Source organism: Phlebotomus argentipes, unplaced genomic scaffold (genome assembly GCF_947086385.1).
Source record: "Phlebotomus argentipes unplaced genomic scaffold, Phlebotomus argentipes genome assembly contig_2, whole genome shotgun sequence".
Classification (NCBI taxonomy): domain Eukaryota; kingdom Metazoa; phylum Arthropoda; class Insecta; order Diptera; family Psychodidae; genus Phlebotomus; species Phlebotomus argentipes.
In genome coordinates, this window is record NW_026776162.1 from 2,532,468 (window position 1) to 2,552,333 (window position 19,866).

Sequence of the window (19,866 nt, forward strand, 5' to 3'; positions counted from 1 at the left end):
AACCAGTGACGCCATTCTGATAAGACTGAGAAAGCGTGTATTTTCAGGCAAATCGCGAGATTCTCTCTTCTATTTATATCACAAGTTAAGGAAGTGGTGAAGAAGAACACGCTGAGCGTAAAGATTCAAGAGGAAAGGTAAGAAATTTCGTGAAAAATATGGCCCGTCGTAGGCGCGTGGAAGTGTGAAAGAGCTCTAAATACCTTAGACTTCCATCAAATGAAGAAACAAAATTAATAAATTACGTGCAATTATCCAATATCTTCCAGGATGAACGTCGATTTATGCAATATGCTGCTCGAGTCTTTATCCCCATTCAAGGCATCTTCTAGCAACGACCCTGTGCAAGCCAAGCTGAAAGCCCGAATCAATTGGAACCATTGGAAGTTCTGCTTTCTAAATATGGTAAAGGCGTCAGGGATGACAGGTGAAAAGGAGCTGAAGGCACTCCTGCTTCACTGCGGCGGCGTTGAATTGCAGAAAATCTTCTATGATTTGCCTGGAGCAGAGATGGAGGACAATCCGAGAGCTCTGAACGAGCCTTACAAGGTGGCGCTTGAGATGCTGGACGATTACTTCACGCCAAAGTGGTCCATGGCATTTGAGAGGCATCTCTTCCATAAACTCAGGCGTAACCGAAGGGAGAAATTCTCAAGTTATGTTCTCAGGGTCGAGGGTCAAGCAAGTTATTGCAATTTTGGCTGTCTGGAAGCAAAGCAAATTGCAATCATGGATAAGCTTCTTCTGGATGCTCCGCAAAATATGATAAAGCGAGAAATACTTCTGAAGAAAGACATGAATTCTGGTGATGTTTTTGCATATGCAAGATATTATGAGGCAATAATCAAGACTAGAGCTCAATAAACAAAAAAAAGTATTGCAGTATGCTGCCGATCAAAGTCTAGATTTTTAATGAATCGATGAACTTTTCGATTCAATTGTCAGCTCATGAACAGATAAGAACGTGAGCACGCTAAAGAGAAGGTAGACGCCATTGCGAGAATACGGAAGAGAATCGTTTTTCAATGCAATTTCTAATAATCTCTCTTCTGTAAATATCACAAGTTACGGAATAGTGAAGCGAAAAACGTTGGTAGTGTGAAGGTGTGAAGAATTGGTAAGGAGTATCCTCTAAGAACTTAGTGTGAAGAGATGCTAAAGTGCCACCAGGTGGCAAGGGGTCCCAAACCTGAGAAATATAGTGTTGTGTTTCAGACTGTATTCGGGAAATATGGACATCGACTTGCTGCTGAAACGCTTACCTCACTTCGAGACATGTGATGGAGATTCTTCTGAAGAGCGACGGGATAAATGGTACATGTGGAAGAGGGCGTTTGAAAACGTGATGACCGCGATAGGAGAGGAAGACGAAAACAGGCTGAAAGCATTTCTGGTAATTTATGGTGGATCTGAGTTGAGGAGAATCTACACCCTACTATCCCCGCTTACAATGGAGACGAATGAGGAGGATCCTGGATCTGCGGATGGGCCTTATAAAACTACGCTTAAGATGTTCGATAATTTTTTAACCCGAAGAGATCCATGAGATTTGAGAGGAATGTCTTCCATTATCTCAGGCCATATCCAAATGAGAAGCTCTCAAGTTTCACCCATAGGCTGCAAACTCAAGCGAGGTACTGCAATTTTGGTTCTCCGGAAGCAAATCACATTGCTGTTATAGACAAGATTATCATGAATGCACCGCAACATTTGAAGCAGGCGCTCTTGGAGAAAGATATGACCCTCCACGAGATGATAATGTATGTACGCCTTGATGAGGAGAAATGCGCCGGCATATAAAAAAGAGATCAATAAAGTCAAGCCGCGGGAGGGCTAGTTTGTCCCAGTCCGTGGCGGATTTGTCTCACTTCTTTCGGCATTCGGTTCGCAACCGCACTTCTGGGTGTTCGATGAAAAATCTACTAGAATCCGCTAGATCTGCAGACTTTTCAGTGGCGACACCATATCCGGAAGCCGAAAAGTCTACCGAAGGTATTGTTGTCTCGCTCACACCACAAGTATGGCTGCCATTGTTTAGAGGTTGGAGAATATAGGCAAATTTTTGTGGATTCACCCGAAATTCGAGGCGGAAAAGCGACCCTTTGTGCTGAAATTGATGTGAAAAGGTGTGATAAGAGTGTGGCTAGTGTCTCGCAGTTGTGGAAAGCGCAGAAATCCGTGGCAAAAGGAAGTTAACTTGCCGAAAAAGTTGTGTTTTATTTCTCTTGTGTGTGATTTTTTGCTCCCCCTACTGGGAAACTCTTCTTCGAGTGACGACGGAATTTTCGACTGCAGCCAAAATTGATATTTAATTAATTTTGCTGTGAGAACCCAGGCGCTCTGTTGCGACGCGGCGAAGAGTGAAAATTCAGTTGCCAATACAATTGTATGCTCTATCGTGCATTTATTTGCAATATTCACATCGTGAATGCTGTAAAGTTATGAAGCTTTGAGTTTTCATTCACATTACTACTATTGAATGGTTGTTTTCATCTTCAGTCATTATTTAGGTGAGAATACACGGGGGAACTGTCTGTGCTGGGGATGCGCCCTTGGGGAACGCGCTGGGCGGCCGCGGAGGGCTGCAGAGGCCAGTTTTCGAGGCCCTTTGACAGCTGCCCGACAGCGACCTCCCCATTGGTCGCCTTCCTCTCGTCACTTGCTTTGTTTATTCGCAATTTGTGCGTCTCTGCAGAGCGATTTGGCGAGAACGCTTCTGGGCTGATCGGTGTGTGACCATTCTCGCCGTCTTCTCGTTCAAGGTTATGGCAAACTTAAACTTTCAACAGCCTCCTAGAAGTATAGCGAGCGCCTCTCTAACAGGACGAAGCACAGGGAGTTTCGGTGCGAATTCCCTGTCCGGCCATGTTACTCCGACGTCGGGAATGTTTCCACCGGGCAGCGGGGCGAGCAGCTACGGACAGTCCCAGCCGCCCCAATTGTCGCCCAACCGGAGTGCGCAGCAGCAACTGTCAAGTGCCAGTGTCGGAGGCGTTCCGCCCCAGATGTCCAACTCGAGTCGCTCCAGCCTCTTTGGACAGCGCTCCTTCGCGGACCGGCGAGCGATGGCGGGACTCGGAGGACCCATGGTAAGAGCACCATCGCAAGATCTGCTCTCAAGTCCTGATTGCGCTCTGTCGCTCCTGCAGTCAAACATGGGGTCTTTTATGCAATCATCACGTGGCTATGGATCGCAGAGTGGCTCTGGTCTCAACAGCTTCCATAGTGTCTTTGGCGGAGCCGGAAGGGACGCGGGGACGCCTCCTCTGCTGGACTTGTCTGAGTTCCCATCGCTCACCAACTCGAGAGGCCAGTCGGACGGCGGATCACAGCAGTCGAGCGGTGCTCTGCAGCCACCCGGAAGCAAGCCCTATGGTGAGTTCACAGGAACTCCTTTTGCGGGAGAGGAAAAGTTCATTTTTTTTATCCTGTCAGTGGAAATCTTAGGCTTTCATGCCGAACGAAGGGAAAAATCTAGTTTGTCTAGTCGAAGTGTTTATCACTTTTCCTATTTATTTGCAATAGCGCACTTTTATTGCAATCCCTCGCCAAAAATCCCGAACAGAATTAGTTACTAAATTTATTGGAAACTAAAACAATCTAGGGGATATTTTGGTTCCTGTTACTCACTGAACTATAAGAAGATAAATAACTTGAGATAATTATGTAGTACCTGTGCTGTCGGTGTTTGCGATTTACTAATGCAAAATTGTCGTTTCAGAATTTTTTTACAAATCCGAAGAAGCAGGTACTATATAATTAATTACTCTATTACAATACAATGCTTTGGTTTTGGGCTCTGATGAGGAGTGAAAGTGTGCAGTCAAAAACTGCTTGCCTGTAGTTTTTTTTTTCCTGTAAAAATTGGGGTGAATTTGCAACGGAAGAAGTGTCTCTAATCCTCTTCTCTTTCTCTCTCTCTCTCTCTTTGTCTGATAGTTGGAATGGTGAAACAGCCGACGTCGGAGCAGAGTGAGTTCCAGATGTCCAGCGAGGATTTTCCCGCGCTGCCAGGCACTCAGGTGGTGGATGGAGGGGCTATTGGCGGTGGACCTGGCGGCATTCTGGCGCCCGGCGGAGTGGACATGAGTGGCGAGAAGAGTCTGCTGCGTGAGGGTGTCCAGAGTGGGCAGACTGGCGCCGCGGGCATGGGAATGGAGCTGCAGAGTGAATCGCTGGTGGGTGGCGTGACGGAGAAGGCGATGAAGCGGGGCGTCCAGACGTCCCCGGACGGCAAGGTGACTAACATCCCGGCGAGTATGGTGAACAATCAGTTTGGCATGGTGGGCCTCCTCACGTTCATCCGGGCGGCGGAGTCCGATCCCAATCTCGTGTCACTGGCTATGGGTCAAGACCTGACGACGCTTGGTCTCAATCTCAATTCACCTGAGAATCTGTATCCCGCCTTTGGGGGTCCATTTTCGGATCAGCCCTGTCGGTGAGTTTTTTGGCTTTACAACACGCCATCGAGGAAGGATTTTAATGAGAGTGTTCTTGTGTGATTTTACAGGCCGCAGGACATAGACTTCCACGTACCACCTGAATACCTGGTGAACATGTCAATTCGAGACAAGCTCGCCCAGCCAGTACTGAAAAAATACAAAGACGACTTACTCTTTTTTCTCTTCTACACAAACGTGGGTGATGTTATGCAACTGGCCGCCGCCGCTGAACTGTAAGTTCACAACCCCTTTGCAAATCCCCAAACGCTTTAGTGACTAACGATTTTTCTTCTTTCCATCGATGCAGCCACAGCAGAGATTGGCGATATCATATAGAGGAGAAGGTGTGGATTTCGCGTCTTCCCGGCATGAATCACTATGACAAGAACGGCACAACGGAACGAGGCACGTACTACTACTTCGATGCCCAAAATTGGCGGCGAGTAGTGAAGGATTTGCAAATTGACACGGGGAAGCTGGACAAGTGTCCCAACTTGAATGCAATTGTGAACCTCAGCGGACAGCCTGTGTAGAGGTTCGACTTTCCCGGATTGCAGCAGTTGATGATAATGATGATGTGTGGACATGTGAAGGCAAAAGCTGGACGACGTCCGGAGGGACGTTGGGTGTAAAGATGAATTTCCTTTTTCTTTATTTTTCTCATTTCTTCACACACACTCAAAAACAAACACACACATACACGCAGGATACAACAAAATCTACTCCCCGCCCGCAGATTATACAAAATTACACAGTTTTAAGTGACAGAAATTTCGGGAGCTACATAAAGAGAGCAAAAAATCTTTTAGAACAGTCTTGATTTCTTTTTCCGTGAGAAGGAACATAAATAGAGAAAAGAATTCAGAGGTAAAAGAAAAAAGTAATATATGAACTCGGTATTTTCTTACAGAATGTAATTCTCCAAAAAAAAGCGCACTAATTGGTGGATAAAGAGATCTTCAAATTACAATATAAAATAGTACATTTTTCCTAATGAAAGAGTCGTGAGAACATTTTCATTTGACTTTGTACACTGGCTAAATGTGTGTGAATAATGACGATAATTTTGTGACATGATAGAAGATGAATTAAAGAGGAAAGCAGAAAAGTTTTACAAATAGAACGATTTATTATTTCACGAAAGCAGGACTTCCAAAATTAATATTAATTTTCCTGAAGATTCGCCGTTACTTTTCGAATGGCGAGTGGCGAAAATTGCGACGCGGGTTGCCAGATTCACTGAAGCGCCCAGAGGTGAATTTTGCTGTGGTTCAAGCTTTCTTGTCGGAAAAGTATGCTAAAATTTCCACTTTAGTGCTGTAGAAAGTATCAAATATCATAAGTGCAGGGAGAAGGAACTGCCTGGAGCATTCCGTGCCATAGAAGAGTGCCTTTGTAGTGCCGCTGAAGGAGAGTTATGAGAGGTTTCTGTGATATAACCTACAATTGTCGCTGGGATTTCGTTTGTGCATCACAATTTTGAGAGAACGTTAGGAAAATGGGAATAATGAATCCGCCTGAAATGAGTGTGTTTCAGGGCGCCTCCAGCATTCAGGTTGCCAATAATAATACAATAGATGAGGAGGAAGAGGAGGAACAGGAGAGGAGGCGACATAACTTGGAAATTCAGGAAGCTCTGGATGTGATGTTTGAAGATGAGCACCCGGACGAGTCTGGACAGTTTGTTCACCCACCGTCTGGTCAGGGGGTAGCGAGGGGTGACTGGCTGAACAGTCATCCCATGCAGCAGGACCATTATTCCGGAGGAGACGAAGGTCAGTTGGCGCGCGTGTTCGAAATCAATGCCCAAGAGACATATCAGCTGAAAAACACCCTGGCCAATGAAGTGAAGGTGCGTGACCAGGAGATTGACAAGCTGCAGAAGTGTCTGGCCATTGCGAATGCCGAGAAGGAGCGTGCCATAATGACACGGTCGCAGACCAACGAATTGCTGATCGAGAGCAAGGCCAAGTGCTCAGAGTTGAACTCCACCGTGGCCAGACTCCAATCGAATGTGCAGGAGCTGCAGAAGAAGAATTCAGACATGCTGGTGGAGATTGAGAACACGAATCGCATGCTCAAGGATTCAGAGATGCAGCTCCGACTCGCAGAGAATAACGCTCTGCGCCGAAAGGAGCAACTTCGGGACTCGGATAGGAGGAATGCTGAGGTGGAACTGCTGCAGCAGCAGGTGAATGGCCTGCTGAAGAAGGTGGATGATCGTGAGATGAGCTTGAGCACGATGGAGAAGAAGTACAGGGAATTGGAGAGGAGTCGCGAGGCGCTGCTTGTGGACAAGACGGACACGATAAATGATCTCATGCGCTCGCTGGGGGAGACTCAGGAGCAGTGCAATGATCTCCTGAGTCGTCCCGATCTCAGCCATGAGAATTTCCAGTTGAGACAAAGTGTGGCAGCTCTTGAGAAGCAGGCCGAAGAGATGGAGAGGCGAATCAAGAGGCTCACAAAGGAGTTGGAGGACAAGACAGAGACTCGATTTCTCGACTCGGACAAACAGCTCGTGAGCAGCACACCTCTGACGACAGACGCCAAGTATCTCAACGTGCGGCAAGAGCTTTATCGCGCCTTGGCGGATCTCAAGGAGAAGCGCGAGGATATACGGAAGTTGCAAGAGGATGTTGCTGCAAAGAGCACTGAAATTGCAACTCTAAAACAGGCAAACAATGATTCCCTGATAAAGATAGCCGAAAGCGAAAATGAGATCATGAGATTGACTGAGAAAGTGCGTCTGTATGAGAATGAATCGGAGGAGAATTGGAAGATGAAAGAGGAGGGATTGTCCGAGGTGGCCCAGAATTTCGTGAGAGAGTCTCAAATGGAGATTGAGAAGCTCAAGAATGAATATTGTTCACTCTCGTCGGCCAAGAATGATCTCGTGCGTGAATTGAATGCGCTCAAGTCGCAGGATTTCGTGAAAAATCTCGAGTGTCTCCAGGATGAGTTTGACGATGTGAAGAAGAGTCTGCAAGAGAGCGAGGATGTCATCAAGGAGAAGGATAAAGTAATTGAGAGGCAGAAATGGGAGCACGAGAAGGAGATGGCGAAGCTGAAGGAGAAATTTGAGAAAGGTAAGATGCCGCTGCTCGTTAATTGAGTTATTGTCAGCAAATTTGCAGTAATTGCCAATTGATCTGTTGCAGAGAAACTCGAATGTGTCACGAAACGGCGATCATTGAAGAATGATTCTCGTGATTGCAGCAATTGCCTCAATCAGATGGCTGATATCACGAGGCAGGAAATTGAGAATATTCAACTGCAGAAGGACTGTGCCAATTACTTGCGTGAAATCAATCATCTCAAGTCTGAACTGAAGGAATCCACGGAGACTGTGAATGACCTGCACGCGCGACTGGGACTGAAGGAGGAGCAGAATCGCGTGATTGCCGATCTGAAAGAGCAGGCGGCGAAATTTGGGGAGTACATAAAAAATTGCAGTTCCACTTCGACACCACAGAAGGTGGATTCTCGCGACGCCAGCGTCTCCACGTCGCCAGACATGGAGGGATTCAGTAATCCGGCGATGTACGATCAGTACGCCAAGGTGTACGCGGAGGAGATGAAGAAGATGGAGATGCAGTTCAGGGAGAAGGAATTGCAGGCGGAGGAGACAGTGAAAAAGCTCGTGGCCTACAGGGATGAGATGCAGAAGGTGTTCGAGGAGAAAGTTCACATGTTCAAGGTGGTGATCTTGTCGGAGAGGAAGGAGTTCGAGAGATTGATCAGTGAGAAAGAGTTTGAGAGTCAGCGCTCCACAGAGGAGCACAGCAAGATAGTCAACAAGTACAAACAGGACCTCAGTGTGCTGAAGGGCCAAGCCGAGGAGCTTCGGCACGTAGTGAAGGAGCTGAAGGAGCAGAACGAGAAGGAGAAGAATGCTGTGATGGAGCTCATGAGGGAGTGGAGTGCCGAGAAGGAGAGTGTTAAGGTGCGGGAGATGAAGATGCAGAGACTGATCGATGAGACGGCCAAGAAGTACGACTCGGCGAAGGAAAAGGCGGAAAATTATAAGAAGTACGCTGAGGCCCAGGATGTTCACATGAAGAAGGAGTCAGAGAGGATTCGGTCTTCATATGAGGCGTACAAAGTCAAGATTGACGAACGTCTGGAGGCTCTGAAGGTCTATTATGCAAAATTGGTGAGTTCAGTGGGATGTTGTTCGCAAGTTTTGCACAGTTTTAATGATTTTGATCTTTCAGACTGACGAGAAAGTAGCTAAAATTGAGGAGGAATACATGAGAAAATTGGAAATGCTCAAGAGGCCGTAAGCGGATTACTTCACACCACCTGATAAATCACTATTTTCCCTGTTGTTTTGTAAGCGAGATATTTTTGATAATATTAACATGAAGTAAGCTCTCTATTATAAATGGATTTACAAAATCACATGCGTTTCTGTGTAGTTTTCTCAAAATGTGAGCTTCATGAAGGTTATTCTAATAACAAGTGATGATTCTTCTAATTTTGTGACGCAAATGATCGCTTTTCGAAATATGGGAAATACAACATCAAGGAGATGTGACGATTGATCTGCTGAATTTTCGATGTAACAAAATAATTTTGTGATGGCAAAATAAGTGATTCAGCTATCATTAGACGAAACAATCACTCGAGGGATTCTTTTGCAGTCTCTAATACTAAATCCCAGGCGGGCAAGATAGTGGAATATCGTGATTCTCTTAATTGGGTCAATCATTTGCTTGAGGCAAAATGATAAGGAGATGTGGAGAAAAATCGTCAGCAAAGGGTCAGATTTGAAATGTTTATGAATTGTGGTGCTGACAAGCATTTGTGCGGCTGCGTGGCAATTAATTATCAGTCGACCAGGATTAAGAGAAAGACCAAGAAAATCGTACGATCAACTGCAATGCTTTGTGTATTGCTGGAATACGGTGAATAATTGCTATTTATTTACAAAAGCTCACTCCCTCCTTCTCATGCCTCTTTTCTCTCTCTCGCTCTCTCTCTGTCTCCCCTCTTATCAGCAGTGCGACGAGTGTTTTCGCACCAATACAATCACCGAACGGAACGTTCTGAGACAGGCAATAAGCTTGGTCAAACAACGGCTGGTCAGTTGAACATTTTCCGTTGACGAGGAAAGAAGCACACGGTGAAGAGTCTCCTGACAAGGGAATCAAGTGATTTGAGAACTGCAATTAGACGCTTGTCATCTCGTGCATATTACTTTCCGGAGAGAGAGAAGACACTTGAGCTAGAACTTTGGGATTCGGTGGAAGATGAATTTGTCCTTTGCTGGCTGTGGCTTCCTGGGAATTTATCACATTGGTGTGGCTATTTGTTTCAAACAGTATGCGCCTCATCTGCTGCTCGACAAAATCAGTGGTGCTTCTGCTGGCTCTCTAGCTGCCGTTGGATTACTATGCGACCTGCCGCTCAGTGAGTTTGTGCCCTCATCATGTTTGCCAAGGAATATCTGACCGCATGTCTGAGGTCAGCATTTGCAAAATAGCGCTGTGACTCTCAACAGAAGCGATTGACTCAGAATCATTGTTTTATGGCGCACTGTATTGAGCTTTTATCGTGTCTGCACTTTTTCATCGCTCTATCGCGATGGTGCGGTCCAAATTCCAAAGGTGCTCAAGTGTAATTTGCAAGATTTACGCTCTTTTTTGCCCTTGCTGATTTCCACCAAGCTTTTTGTGTGTGGGAAATATTTCAGATATCGCACAGAAAGAGCGTTGTGCTCAGTAATTACCTTCTATATCAGTTCACACGCGTTTCGAGTGTAAACCTCAGACCAATATTATTTTCTACACAGAATTTGTCAAAATGTGCAATTTCTACAGGTATACAAAGGTATGAGCTCAACTTGGGTTATCAGAAGATTTTTGCGAGACTTTCGGGGAGGGCAATTATGTATAATCTTATCGATATTGACCTTCATCGATCATTTTTTCTCACCTCATGTGGTCATGAAGCCATAAGAAAACTCGTGAGCCAACCTTCCAAAGGTTCAATTAGTCCACGTTGGTGGAAAAGCCCCCAAAGGTGGAATTTTCCTCGTTAATCTTCTCGATAAGAGGCTCTTTTCGATCGTTCTGTATTTTCAAAGAGCACATAGGAAGTGATGGTCATTTCGCAAAAAGTGGCAACGAAGAAAACTGATAAGCGAGGCAAAAAGTCATTTGTTTTCCAGCATTAGCAAAATATCAACATTGTCGCGTATTACACAAAAAGTCATTCAGCTCATTGACGCAATCATCTCACGCGAGAAATATTTCTCCACGCTGAAAAGTGGGTTTAGAAATGGCTTTAATCTCTCTAGGGTGTTTTTTTCGCCTGGGCTATTAGGATTCATTACGTTACTGATCGCAAAAGCGCGCGCGGGATTTTCTCTCGCATCTGTACGCAAATTGGTTGATGGGTTATCGCGCTTGCCCCCAAAAATCATCGCGCACATCCAACTCGGGGTGGCTCTGCGGTGGCCCCAAAGTGTGTCAGTTGAATGAAAATTTGTGTATACAACTCGGGGAGGGCACGAGAAAAGGATTGACCCACAAATGATAAGGTTTAGCGCGCGCGATAGGGGCAAAAAACTACGCAAAATTCCCACGAAAGTCGCTTACTGAGAAAAGAGAGTCTCTAAATCTCCCTTTCGCTAATTAAGTTATCACACACACGGATTCCCCCTTATCACGTTTTCTACGCGCCGTGTCTTATACATTCTGTTGAATGGAAGAGAGACACCTCAAACAGCGAAAGCACACTTACACACCCCCTTCCTTATCGCGCGTGTGCCTCGCGAGAGTCTTGAGCCGCAGAGAGTGGGTGAGAAAAAGTGTGCTGTTGGCCGATATTTTCCGATTAAGCCTCTGATTGTGGCGCAATCAGCAAGGTCAATTCCTCAAGCGAAGAGCGAGCCTTCCCTCCCAGCAGGGCATTTAAGGCGCGCCACACACCAAAAAGCCACTGTGCTACTTCTCCCCATGAGACCTCCTATTTGTCCGTTAATATTGACTCGCTGCTATCAGCGAGATATCAGAGACGAGAGAGAATTGAGAGAATATGAAGGATGGATGAGGAAAAACAACGTGACGCATCTCAAGATGTGTCGTCAATGACAATAATAAAATATTACACAAGGCATTTATTCTGTTGATTTCCCAACATATAAAGCCACACTTCCGATTTACATGCAACACTCAGGCGAGAAGATTGTTAACGAATTGCCGTCCGACACCTCCTTATCGCTCCTTTCGCGTTGGCCCAAAAAGTTGCATTTGACACGAGATGGGCAGGTTTTGCACAGATCACCGGGTAATTTTCCACTTCCGGAAGGCATGGCTAAGTCATATTTATCTTATCTGGTTGTGTTTTTGGAAGCAAATCTCAGAAATATCAGCCCATTTCCATAAAGAATTGTCCGCAAATATTTGCCACTGATTCCCTTTTCATGGTAATTTCAGTGTGACTTGAGATAATGGAAATTTTACTAGCTTAAAATAGCCTAATGAGATTTCTTCCATTAAGCACGGAATAAAAATTTTTTATTAGTTGTAAGTTTTATTTGAGACCTTGCTGTTGATGAAGTTTTAACTTTACTATTACGCAAATGAGTAGAAATGTTTTATGGATGTGAGGATAATTATATTTTTTTTCTAAATTTCTTAGAATTGCACTTTTGATAAGAAAACAAGGTCAAATGCTCATAAGAATAGATCAGCAATAACAGAGAAACGTTTGAATGTATCTTAGTTAATCTGTATGCAATGCGACTGTGAATTGCTTGGGTTTTATGGCGAAAATGACGAGCCCACCTTTCTGCTTTAGTCGGTTTTGGTCGGTTTAAAGAGTCATGGGTTGGATGACCTGCAGGTAGAGGAATTAACATAATTTTTGCCATAATTTATGACGCTTTGTGACTCAAAATTACATATTCCAGAAAGAAATGCATTATTGCACAGGCATGATGAATCAGCATAAAAAGGCTCCTGAGAGTTTTGGTGGGGAAACGTGACGAAAGATGCGTGCCTTGAAGGGAAAAGTGGGAGAAGATCTCATTGACAGTGTGATAAGAGAGCCTATGAGAAGCAAATAGCCAATATTGTCTTTAATTTTCTTTCAAAACTTGTTATTGTGTGCCTTTTTCTCTGGCTATTTGCACAATTCCATGGCGATAAGGCGCCGAGGAGAGAGACACTTTTGGGGGAGGGTGTTTGCTTAGTGATTTATTTCCCACAAAAATGCATCGAAACGTGCTGATAGTGGACAAATATTTGCTCATGCTGACAATGTCGATATTGCCTGGGAAATGAAGGATTTCTCTTGTTCTCTTTGCAGCCGAGATGACCTCAGAGATGCTGAGGATCTCAATGGTGGCGCGATCGCACAAGCTCGGCCCCTTCAGTCCGCGCTTCAACATCAACAACATCCTGCTGGAGGGTCTGCACAAATTCCTGCCCGAGGACGCCCACCTGAGAGTGAATGGACGCCTTCATGTGTCCCTGACGCGCGTATGTGATGGCCAAAATGTGATCGTGTCCCACTTCAGCAGCCGCGAGGAGCTCTTCCAGGCCCTCCTGTGCGCCTGCTTCATCCCCGTGTTCTCGGGCTTCCTGCCGCCGCGTTTCCATGGCGTGCGCTACATGGACGGCGGCTTCTCCGACAATCTGCCCACCATCAATGAGAACACCATTACAGTCAGTCCCTTCTGTGGTGAAAGTGATATTTGTCCCAGGGACAAGAGCTCGCAGCTCTTCCACGTGAGTATTTCTTTGCACACACGCCAGGACTTGAGCAGAAGTGAACTTTGAACTTCTTCCAGATCAACTTCGCCAATACGAGTATAGAATTGTCGCGAGCGAACATGAATCGCTTCTCCTACATCCTAATGCCACCCAAGGCGGAGATCCTGTCCAATATTTGTCAGCAGGGCTTCGACGACGCCCTGCGCTTCCTGCAGCGCAACAATCTCATCAACTGCAACCGATGCATCTCGGTGCAGACGCAGATCACGGTTAAGGACACGCAGGAGTACATGATGGAGGACTACGATCCTGAGTGCAAGGACTGCACGGAGCACAGGAAGCATGCTTCCAGGGCGAACCTGCCGGACACGGTGGTACACGTGCTCCAGTCGGCGATCGATTCGGCCAACAAGGGTATCGTGTCGTGGCTATTCAAGCACAAACTGCCCACAATGCTGCGAAAGATCACATCCTTCCTGCCTTCTGTGTTGCCCTCCTCACTCACAAAGTTAGTACAGGCCTTCCGGGACTCTCTCTGTCACGGCCTCATGATCATTTCTCACGTGCTTCTCTTCCTGTAGACTGAGGAGAAGACTACTAACACACACTCGCCTCGAGAAGCTCCTCATCGACCTGCCTCACAAATGGGGGTTAGTCGAACTTAACACTTTCTCCACACATTCCGTGATTAACTGGGGTGCACTGAATCCGCTTTCTATCATAATTTCACGACACTCATTCAGGGATTTTCCGGGAAATGCATATAAAGATGATGGAATAGATTGTGATTGAAGAAAGAAGATTTCTTTACCGTTTCCTTGCAGAGAAGTCTACTGGGATGATGAGGATCTTGAAGAAACTCCGCCGGAGATTCAGATTGAAAAGACCATATAGGATCGCGAGAGCTCTCCTCCACTTAACCGGCCAAATGACATTAATATAAGTTAATGCGATAAGATGAGAAAGACTTGAAAATATTTTTTAATCAACTCATGTGACATTTCCAAGAAGGTAACATTTTCTCTTCACTGTCGCTCAATTATCAATTCAATAATGCATTCTTGTCTTCTCTCTTGCAGATCAACACATTTTCACGATAATTCTTTTTCTATTCTTGTACATGACCAAGGTATTCGAGGTGGAAATCATTTTTATAGACAATTTTCTTAAGAATCTTCTGACTATGAGATTTTACAAGTCATTGAAAGTGACACAAGTTCAATGATCCTGTATTATAATGTATTAGACTGAAATAAATGAAATACAGAAAAAAGAGTGTAATCTTGGAGAAATTTGTGCGTGGGTCAATGTCAATAAACTCAAATCAACACTTACTTTTTGCCACATTCTTGGCAAGATGTGTGTATTAACCTTTACGGTTATCAAAATAATACTTTTGCGCATTTGTTTCTCCCTCGCAAGAGCAATGTTATTGCTTCACTCGCTGATAATGTCTTTAGGCAAAATACGACAGATGGAATTTCACAGTCAATCATAAAAACGAGCGTAAATATGCGAAAACAACCGAGAGAATTGATCGATTAGAAATGCAAAATAGGGGCAAAGTTGCATAAATGAACAATTTATTATGTAATTCATTTTCCAACTCCTTGCAGTTGAAACTGTATTAATAGTATCAAATAGCTGGTCATCGATGAGATCATGGAGTAGAGTAGCGTGTTGTCCACATTGAACATTCCGCAGACGGAAATCGGGCGTCTTTCCTGGAGGATTTGCAGGGAAAATCGACTGATGCTCTCCTTGAGACGATCGTCAGTTTGATGAACGGGAAATTCGTGCAGAATCTTTGCAGTTGTTGTCATCTAAAGCGAGACAAGAGAGTGACTAAAACTCTAGTATTTTCTGGTAAGTTTTCTTTCCATTTTCTAAACCTCCTTCAGAAATCTGCTTGTACATATGGGAGTCATAATCAATTCCATAGCGTTAAAGAAGTCGTTCAAAAAGACATTTAGAACAAGTTCCACTGTCATAATGTTGTCTGATAATCCAATAAGTGTTAGATACTCAAAGAATAATGGCAATAGTAATTCCAAAAACTTGTTGGTATAATAAAAAAGCAAAACCACAGATTGAAGGCGATTTAAACTAATGCTGAATTTGTTGATTTCCGTATAAAAAGGTAAAATCCCATCAATTTTGTCACTTATTCGACTAGACAAAATCATTCTCTGTGCTTCTGAAGACGTCCTTGGTAGATTTGTTATTTCATCTCTCAATTCCATGAGATAATTGTTTATCTGTGATGCAAAAAATTCTAATGTAATCACTTCATTTGCAAAATTACACCCCGTCAATGTCGTCACTATTATTGGGAATACAAAAAATAAATAAAGTAACCAATTTCTTTCATCTTCATTCGCCACATATAATATCAGAGTATAATTTGTGATAATTTTTAGCAAAAATACGGCGATAGCAATAAAAGTAACAGTAAAAAAGTAAGTTTTCCGATAGACTTTAGGCACAATTTCAGCTAATTTCTTATCATAATCCACTTTCGCGTTGAAATATGCAATAAATCCTCTTCTATTAATAATATTTAGAAATAACACAGCTATTAGAATGAAACCGTGCACAGTTGCCTGAATTAGTCCCGCGTACAATCCCAAATTGGATTTCAAAGTATTTCTGAGAAGAATAAAATATTTGAAAAGAAATATTGGATAAGTAAACACTGCTGAAATCAAAGAAAGGAGAGAAATTGAAATGGATAGAACTGATTCACTGAAAACTCTCGTCGCAGGATCGTAAGAAAAGGGTATTAATCCCATAAACTTGTTGAAATAGTAGAAAGCAGAGGTGAAAATGTAAAAGCTTGCTTTCGCCTCAAGAGCCATTCTTAAAAGCACTGAATCAACAAGCACACAAAACCAATGAACTTTCCCACTAATCGCTTAATATCTCGTGAATGAGTAAATTTAATTACGGTCACTCAATTGATACGCCATCAATCATTTTCCGACATTATCAATTGAGGACTGAAACACACCTCAAGGCTCTCTTTACCTCCTGTCGCATCCTTTCACAAATGTTGATGTACATGATAAGTGCTATCATATTACAAAAACAGTAGCTGAATCCGAAAAAGATAAACAGCGGATCGTCGTGATATTTTTCAACATATCGCGATCGAGAAATGATTTGATAGAACATCTGAGCGATGACTTCCAAGAATTTGTGAAGGAAAACAGAGATCATGGCGAAGGATTCTTTCTTAATGATCTTCAATATCTTGTCATAGATTTCGGAGTTTAATTCCTCGAGAAAGTTGAGGTCATCACTGACTTTGCAGGCTATCAACATGCAATGTGCTCTACTTTTCCTAAGCGCAGTTTCTTGCTGGTAAATATTGAGATGTTCCTTTAGAGTGTGATTGAGACACGCAATCACGAAACTGTACTGCAGAATTCGCTCAAAGAATATATTTCCGGCCGCAGCAATTTGAAAGTACAGCAAAACATAGCCAGCAATGTACAGAATGCCATCGGTTGGGTTGCGAAGCACTTTGAACATCACAACTGTGAGTGACAACATTTGATAGAAGAACAAAAAGACACAATTCAGTATCAAAAGACGAATTTTGCAATGCGCCCTTTCAACTTTCTTCACAATGCCACACTCTGTGTATTTGTTAAATCTTTCGCTGAACTGGAGAAATTCATTCGTACAGGAAACTTCCTGCTTGCAGTAGAACAATTTGTAGGATAGAAGAGCAATATTGAGCAAGTATTGTGACGATGTCTGAAAAACACACATGTGACGTGCCAAAGGATTTCCACTCGTGTTCCAGACATTGGTAAATAAGTATTCTATAACATTCGGAAAAGAAAAGAAGACGCAAAAGAGAATTGTGGCACAGTAGCAGATTTTACTGAAGGACAGCACAACTATGTTCTTCTTTGAGTTGAATGAATTCAGCGATATGCCGAAAAAGGTATTGATAATGTTGAAATAATGCATAAAAGCAGTCATTTTTTTATTCGACTACAAAGACAACTCCCGAAAAATAAACTAATCCATGCTTTCTATTCCAAAAACTGTTCAATATCAGAGAAATTCAATTAGAATGATAAAATCAACAATAATCAAATTTTTATCGGAACGATTGATAAGGATAGTAAAGATAACATTTCATATAGAACATATTGATTTTCTGAACATGAATATTACCTCTTGTTGCATCCTTTCGCACACACCAATGCATAGAAATATGGAAATAAAATTGGAAAGTGTAAAGGAATTTCCCAAGATCATAAACTGTGGTTCATTCTCAAATTCTAGTGTATCCATCTCTCGGCCAATGAAGCCATAAAATACAGGAACAATAATTTCTATAAATTTATGCAATAAAACAATAATCATGGTAAAAGATTCACTTTCAATTAATTCAAAACATGCAGCATAAATTTCACTGTTTAATTTTTGCAAATTGCTTATGTCATCACTCATTTTGCATGATACGATCATTAAATGAGCTTTGCTTCCACTTTTTGCGCGAATTAGTAAGTCTTTATACATTTTCAGTGTCTCATTTACGTGAAATATCATGGATTTGCATTGAAGTATGATCTCAAAGAATTCATTTCCCGCTACAATTATTTGAAAGTAAGAGAAGAGATACCCAAAAATGCTAAAGCATTTCAATGTATAAAAATGATTTTCATCAGTCACTTTCAGCAATATGATGGTCAGCGATATTAGTTGGACATAGAACACAACCATAAAATATATAGAAATGGATTTTGTATTATCTTTCTTCTTTACTTTAAACACTATTCCTTTGTTTTCACAAAGGGTAAAATATTCTCTAAATATTTTATATCGATTTTTCTTCAAAGCATCTCTTCTAAAAAACAAAATTTTGTATAACATCAACATTAGGCTTGAAATGAATTGGGAACATTGTTGAATTAGGCTCACAAGCCGAGATAAATTATTTTGATTCAAGTCGTATAAGTTATTCACAAAAAAAATTATTATTCGCGGAGAAAAGAGAATAATTAGAATCAATAATAAAACAGTGTAGGATATTTTTAAATACGATGTGATAAAGTATTTCTTTTGTCGATTATAGGAAGCCAAAGATACACCGAAAACTGTGTTTATAAAGTCGAAATAATTCAAATTTGCTGTCATCCTGTTCTGAACTTGGAGATGAACTGATCAATGTATTGTTGTCCCTTCAAATGTAATGTAATTTTTCAATAGTCCATTGAGAAAGATATAATCTTTGTGATTAAATATTGACAAGTTTTACATTTCCATTTGGAATTGAATCAAGAGTATCAAATAGCTGGTCATCGATGAGATCATGGAGTAGAGTAGCGTGTTGTCCACATTGAACATTCCGCAGACGGAAATCGGGCGTTTTTCCTGAAGGATTTGCAGGGAAAATCGACTGATGCTCTCCTTGAGACGATCGTCAGTTTGATGAACGGGAAATTCGTGCAGAATCTTTGCAGTTTTTGTCATCTACATTTACAGAGATTCTTTCAGTCTCAAAGAGGGTGAAAAATTTATTATATTTTGTACCTCTTTCATGAAATTTTCACAATTCAGTACAACCAGAACAATTTCAATTACACTGAAACAGTTGTTCACGAAGCTCTGAATGAACACATTGGATGCCATTGAAAAATTCGAATACCCAGCCATCGTTAGAAACTCCAAGAACACGTGAATAATAAGTTCAAAAAGTTTGTTCACGAAGTAGAAAAACAGCGTCCAAGTTTCAATTGCACAATATCTCATTGCAAGCTTTTCAATATTTGAATATACACTCGAAAGTTTATCTATCTTTTGACTGATTAAGTAGAAAAGAGATATTTTTTGCGAATGAGATAAATGAATTGGCATCATTTGCACTTGATCCAATAGTTCCAAGAGCTTCTCGTTAATTTGGAATGCATAGTAACGCAGATACAAGACTTCTGTATAGAATTTACATCCACTAAGAAAGGTAACGACGAGAGGAAAGAAAGCTATGCCTATCAGTGGTATATAAGAGTAGTTAACATATTCGTTGGTATTTACATGGACCATAATGATGTAAAATCCCAAAATTCTGCCGAAAAATACACACAGCATAGCTACAGACAATGCAAAGAAGTACACAGATTGATATTCCGTTACGATAGTAAACGAGAGGATCTCCTCGAAGGCTTTTTTAAAGTTAAGATATCTAATAATTCGCTTTCTGTTCAAAATACCAAAGAAAATTGTTACAATAAAGGAAATCCACTGAACCATCACTCTGGTAATCGTGACTGATATTCCAAAGTCACTTATGATGACTATTTGCATCTTTTGACTGATTTTCCAAAGTGCATAAGGCATGATCAAAGTATAGAATATCACGAGAATAATTGAGAACGCAAGACTTAGAGTAGATGCCTTGAAAAGCTTCTTCTTTTTGTTATAGTGAAAAGGAAAAATTCCTACAATTTTGTTTAGAAAATAAATAAATGCTGCGGCACGATTAAAGTGTACTTTTGCTTGCAGAAACATGTTCACAACTGAACTTCGTTTCACCAAAATTCTCAGACCAAAGCACAGGCTAATTACAAGAGTGTTTGAGATGCAAAAGATTAAGCACCATAATGGTTTCAATTTTGCCTAATGCAGTTAACTACGACACATTTTAATGTAGTGTTCAGACAAAATAACAAGAAGTGAAG

General features: G+C 42.2%; 6 protein-coding genes across 9 annotated transcripts; 4 read left to right on the forward strand and 2 right to left on the reverse strand.

Annotated features, from left to right (window-relative positions):
* The first annotated feature begins 12 nt into the window (after positions 1 to 12).
* Positions 13 to 1,839, forward strand: LOC132264294 (uncharacterized). Its single transcript, XM_059764420.1, has 3 exons — positions 13 to 137; positions 270 to 1,117; positions 1,216 to 1,839. The coding sequence occupies exon 2, from the start codon at positions 271 to 273 to the stop codon at positions 862 to 864; it is 594 nt and encodes a 197-aa protein (XP_059620403.1). The 5' UTR covers positions 13 to 137; position 270; the 3' UTR covers positions 865 to 1,117; positions 1,216 to 1,839.
* A 161-nt stretch (positions 1,840 to 2,000) lies between these two features.
* On the forward strand, positions 2,001 to 5,565 carry LOC132265131 (regulator of gene activity). Its single transcript, XM_059765642.1, has 6 exons — positions 2,001 to 2,510; positions 2,763 to 3,089; positions 3,150 to 3,375; positions 3,940 to 4,438; positions 4,511 to 4,675; positions 4,750 to 5,565. Exons 2-6 carry the CDS (start codon positions 2,766 to 2,768, stop codon positions 4,973 to 4,975), a joined length of 1,440 nt encoding a protein of 479 aa, XP_059621625.1. The 5' UTR covers positions 2,001 to 2,510; positions 2,763 to 2,765; the 3' UTR covers positions 4,976 to 5,565.
* Positions 5,566 to 5,686: 121 nt separating this feature from the next.
* LOC132265152 (putative leucine-rich repeat-containing protein DDB_G0290503) lies at positions 5,687 to 8,830 on the forward strand. Its single transcript, XM_059765678.1, has 3 exons — positions 5,687 to 7,531; positions 7,604 to 8,598; positions 8,660 to 8,830. Exons 1-3 carry the CDS (start codon positions 5,941 to 5,943, stop codon positions 8,726 to 8,728), a joined length of 2,655 nt encoding a protein of 884 aa, XP_059621661.1. The 5' UTR covers positions 5,687 to 5,940; the 3' UTR covers positions 8,729 to 8,830.
* Positions 8,831 to 9,509: 679 nt separating this feature from the next.
* On the forward strand, positions 9,510 to 14,482 carry LOC132265136 (patatin-like phospholipase domain-containing protein 2). 4 transcript variants are annotated; one of them, XR_009468561.1, is made up of 6 exons: positions 9,510 to 9,857; positions 12,762 to 13,183; positions 13,246 to 13,676; positions 13,750 to 13,818; positions 13,970 to 14,179; positions 14,248 to 14,482. XR_009468561.1 is itself a non-coding variant. In XM_059765653.1 (5 exons), the coding sequence occupies exons 1-5, from the start codon at positions 9,698 to 9,700 to the stop codon at positions 14,060 to 14,062; spliced, it is 1,152 nt and encodes a 383-aa protein (XP_059621636.1). In that variant the 5' UTR covers positions 9,510 to 9,697; the 3' UTR covers positions 14,063 to 14,173. The 4 variants fall into 4 exon arrangements, 2 of the variants coding, with proteins under 2 accessions (XP_059621636.1, XP_059621637.1); XM_059765653.1 differs by lacking the exon at positions 14,248 to 14,482 and having other exon boundaries at positions 13,993 to 14,173; XR_009468562.1 differs by lacking the exon at positions 13,750 to 13,818 and having other exon boundaries at positions 9,511 to 9,857; positions 14,248 to 14,481.
* Positions 14,483 to 14,731: 249 nt separating this feature from the next.
* Positions 14,732 to 17,487, reverse strand: LOC132265149 (gustatory receptor for sugar taste 43a-like). Its single transcript, XM_059765675.1, has 2 exons — positions 17,360 to 17,487; positions 14,732 to 14,991 (listed from the first exon to the last, which is right to left on the reverse strand). Exons 1-2 carry the CDS (start codon positions 17,477 to 17,479, stop codon positions 14,764 to 14,766), a joined length of 348 nt encoding a protein of 115 aa, XP_059621658.1. The 5' UTR covers positions 17,480 to 17,487; the 3' UTR covers positions 14,732 to 14,763.
* A 955-nt stretch (positions 17,488 to 18,442) lies between these two features.
* Positions 18,443 to 18,844, reverse strand: LOC132264872 (putative gustatory receptor 28b). Its single transcript, XM_059765207.1, has 2 exons — positions 18,752 to 18,844; positions 18,443 to 18,661 (listed from the first exon to the last, which is right to left on the reverse strand). Exons 1-2 carry the CDS (start codon positions 18,842 to 18,844, stop codon positions 18,443 to 18,445), a joined length of 312 nt encoding a protein of 103 aa, XP_059621190.1.
* Between the last annotated feature and the right edge of the window lie 1,022 nt (positions 18,845 to 19,866).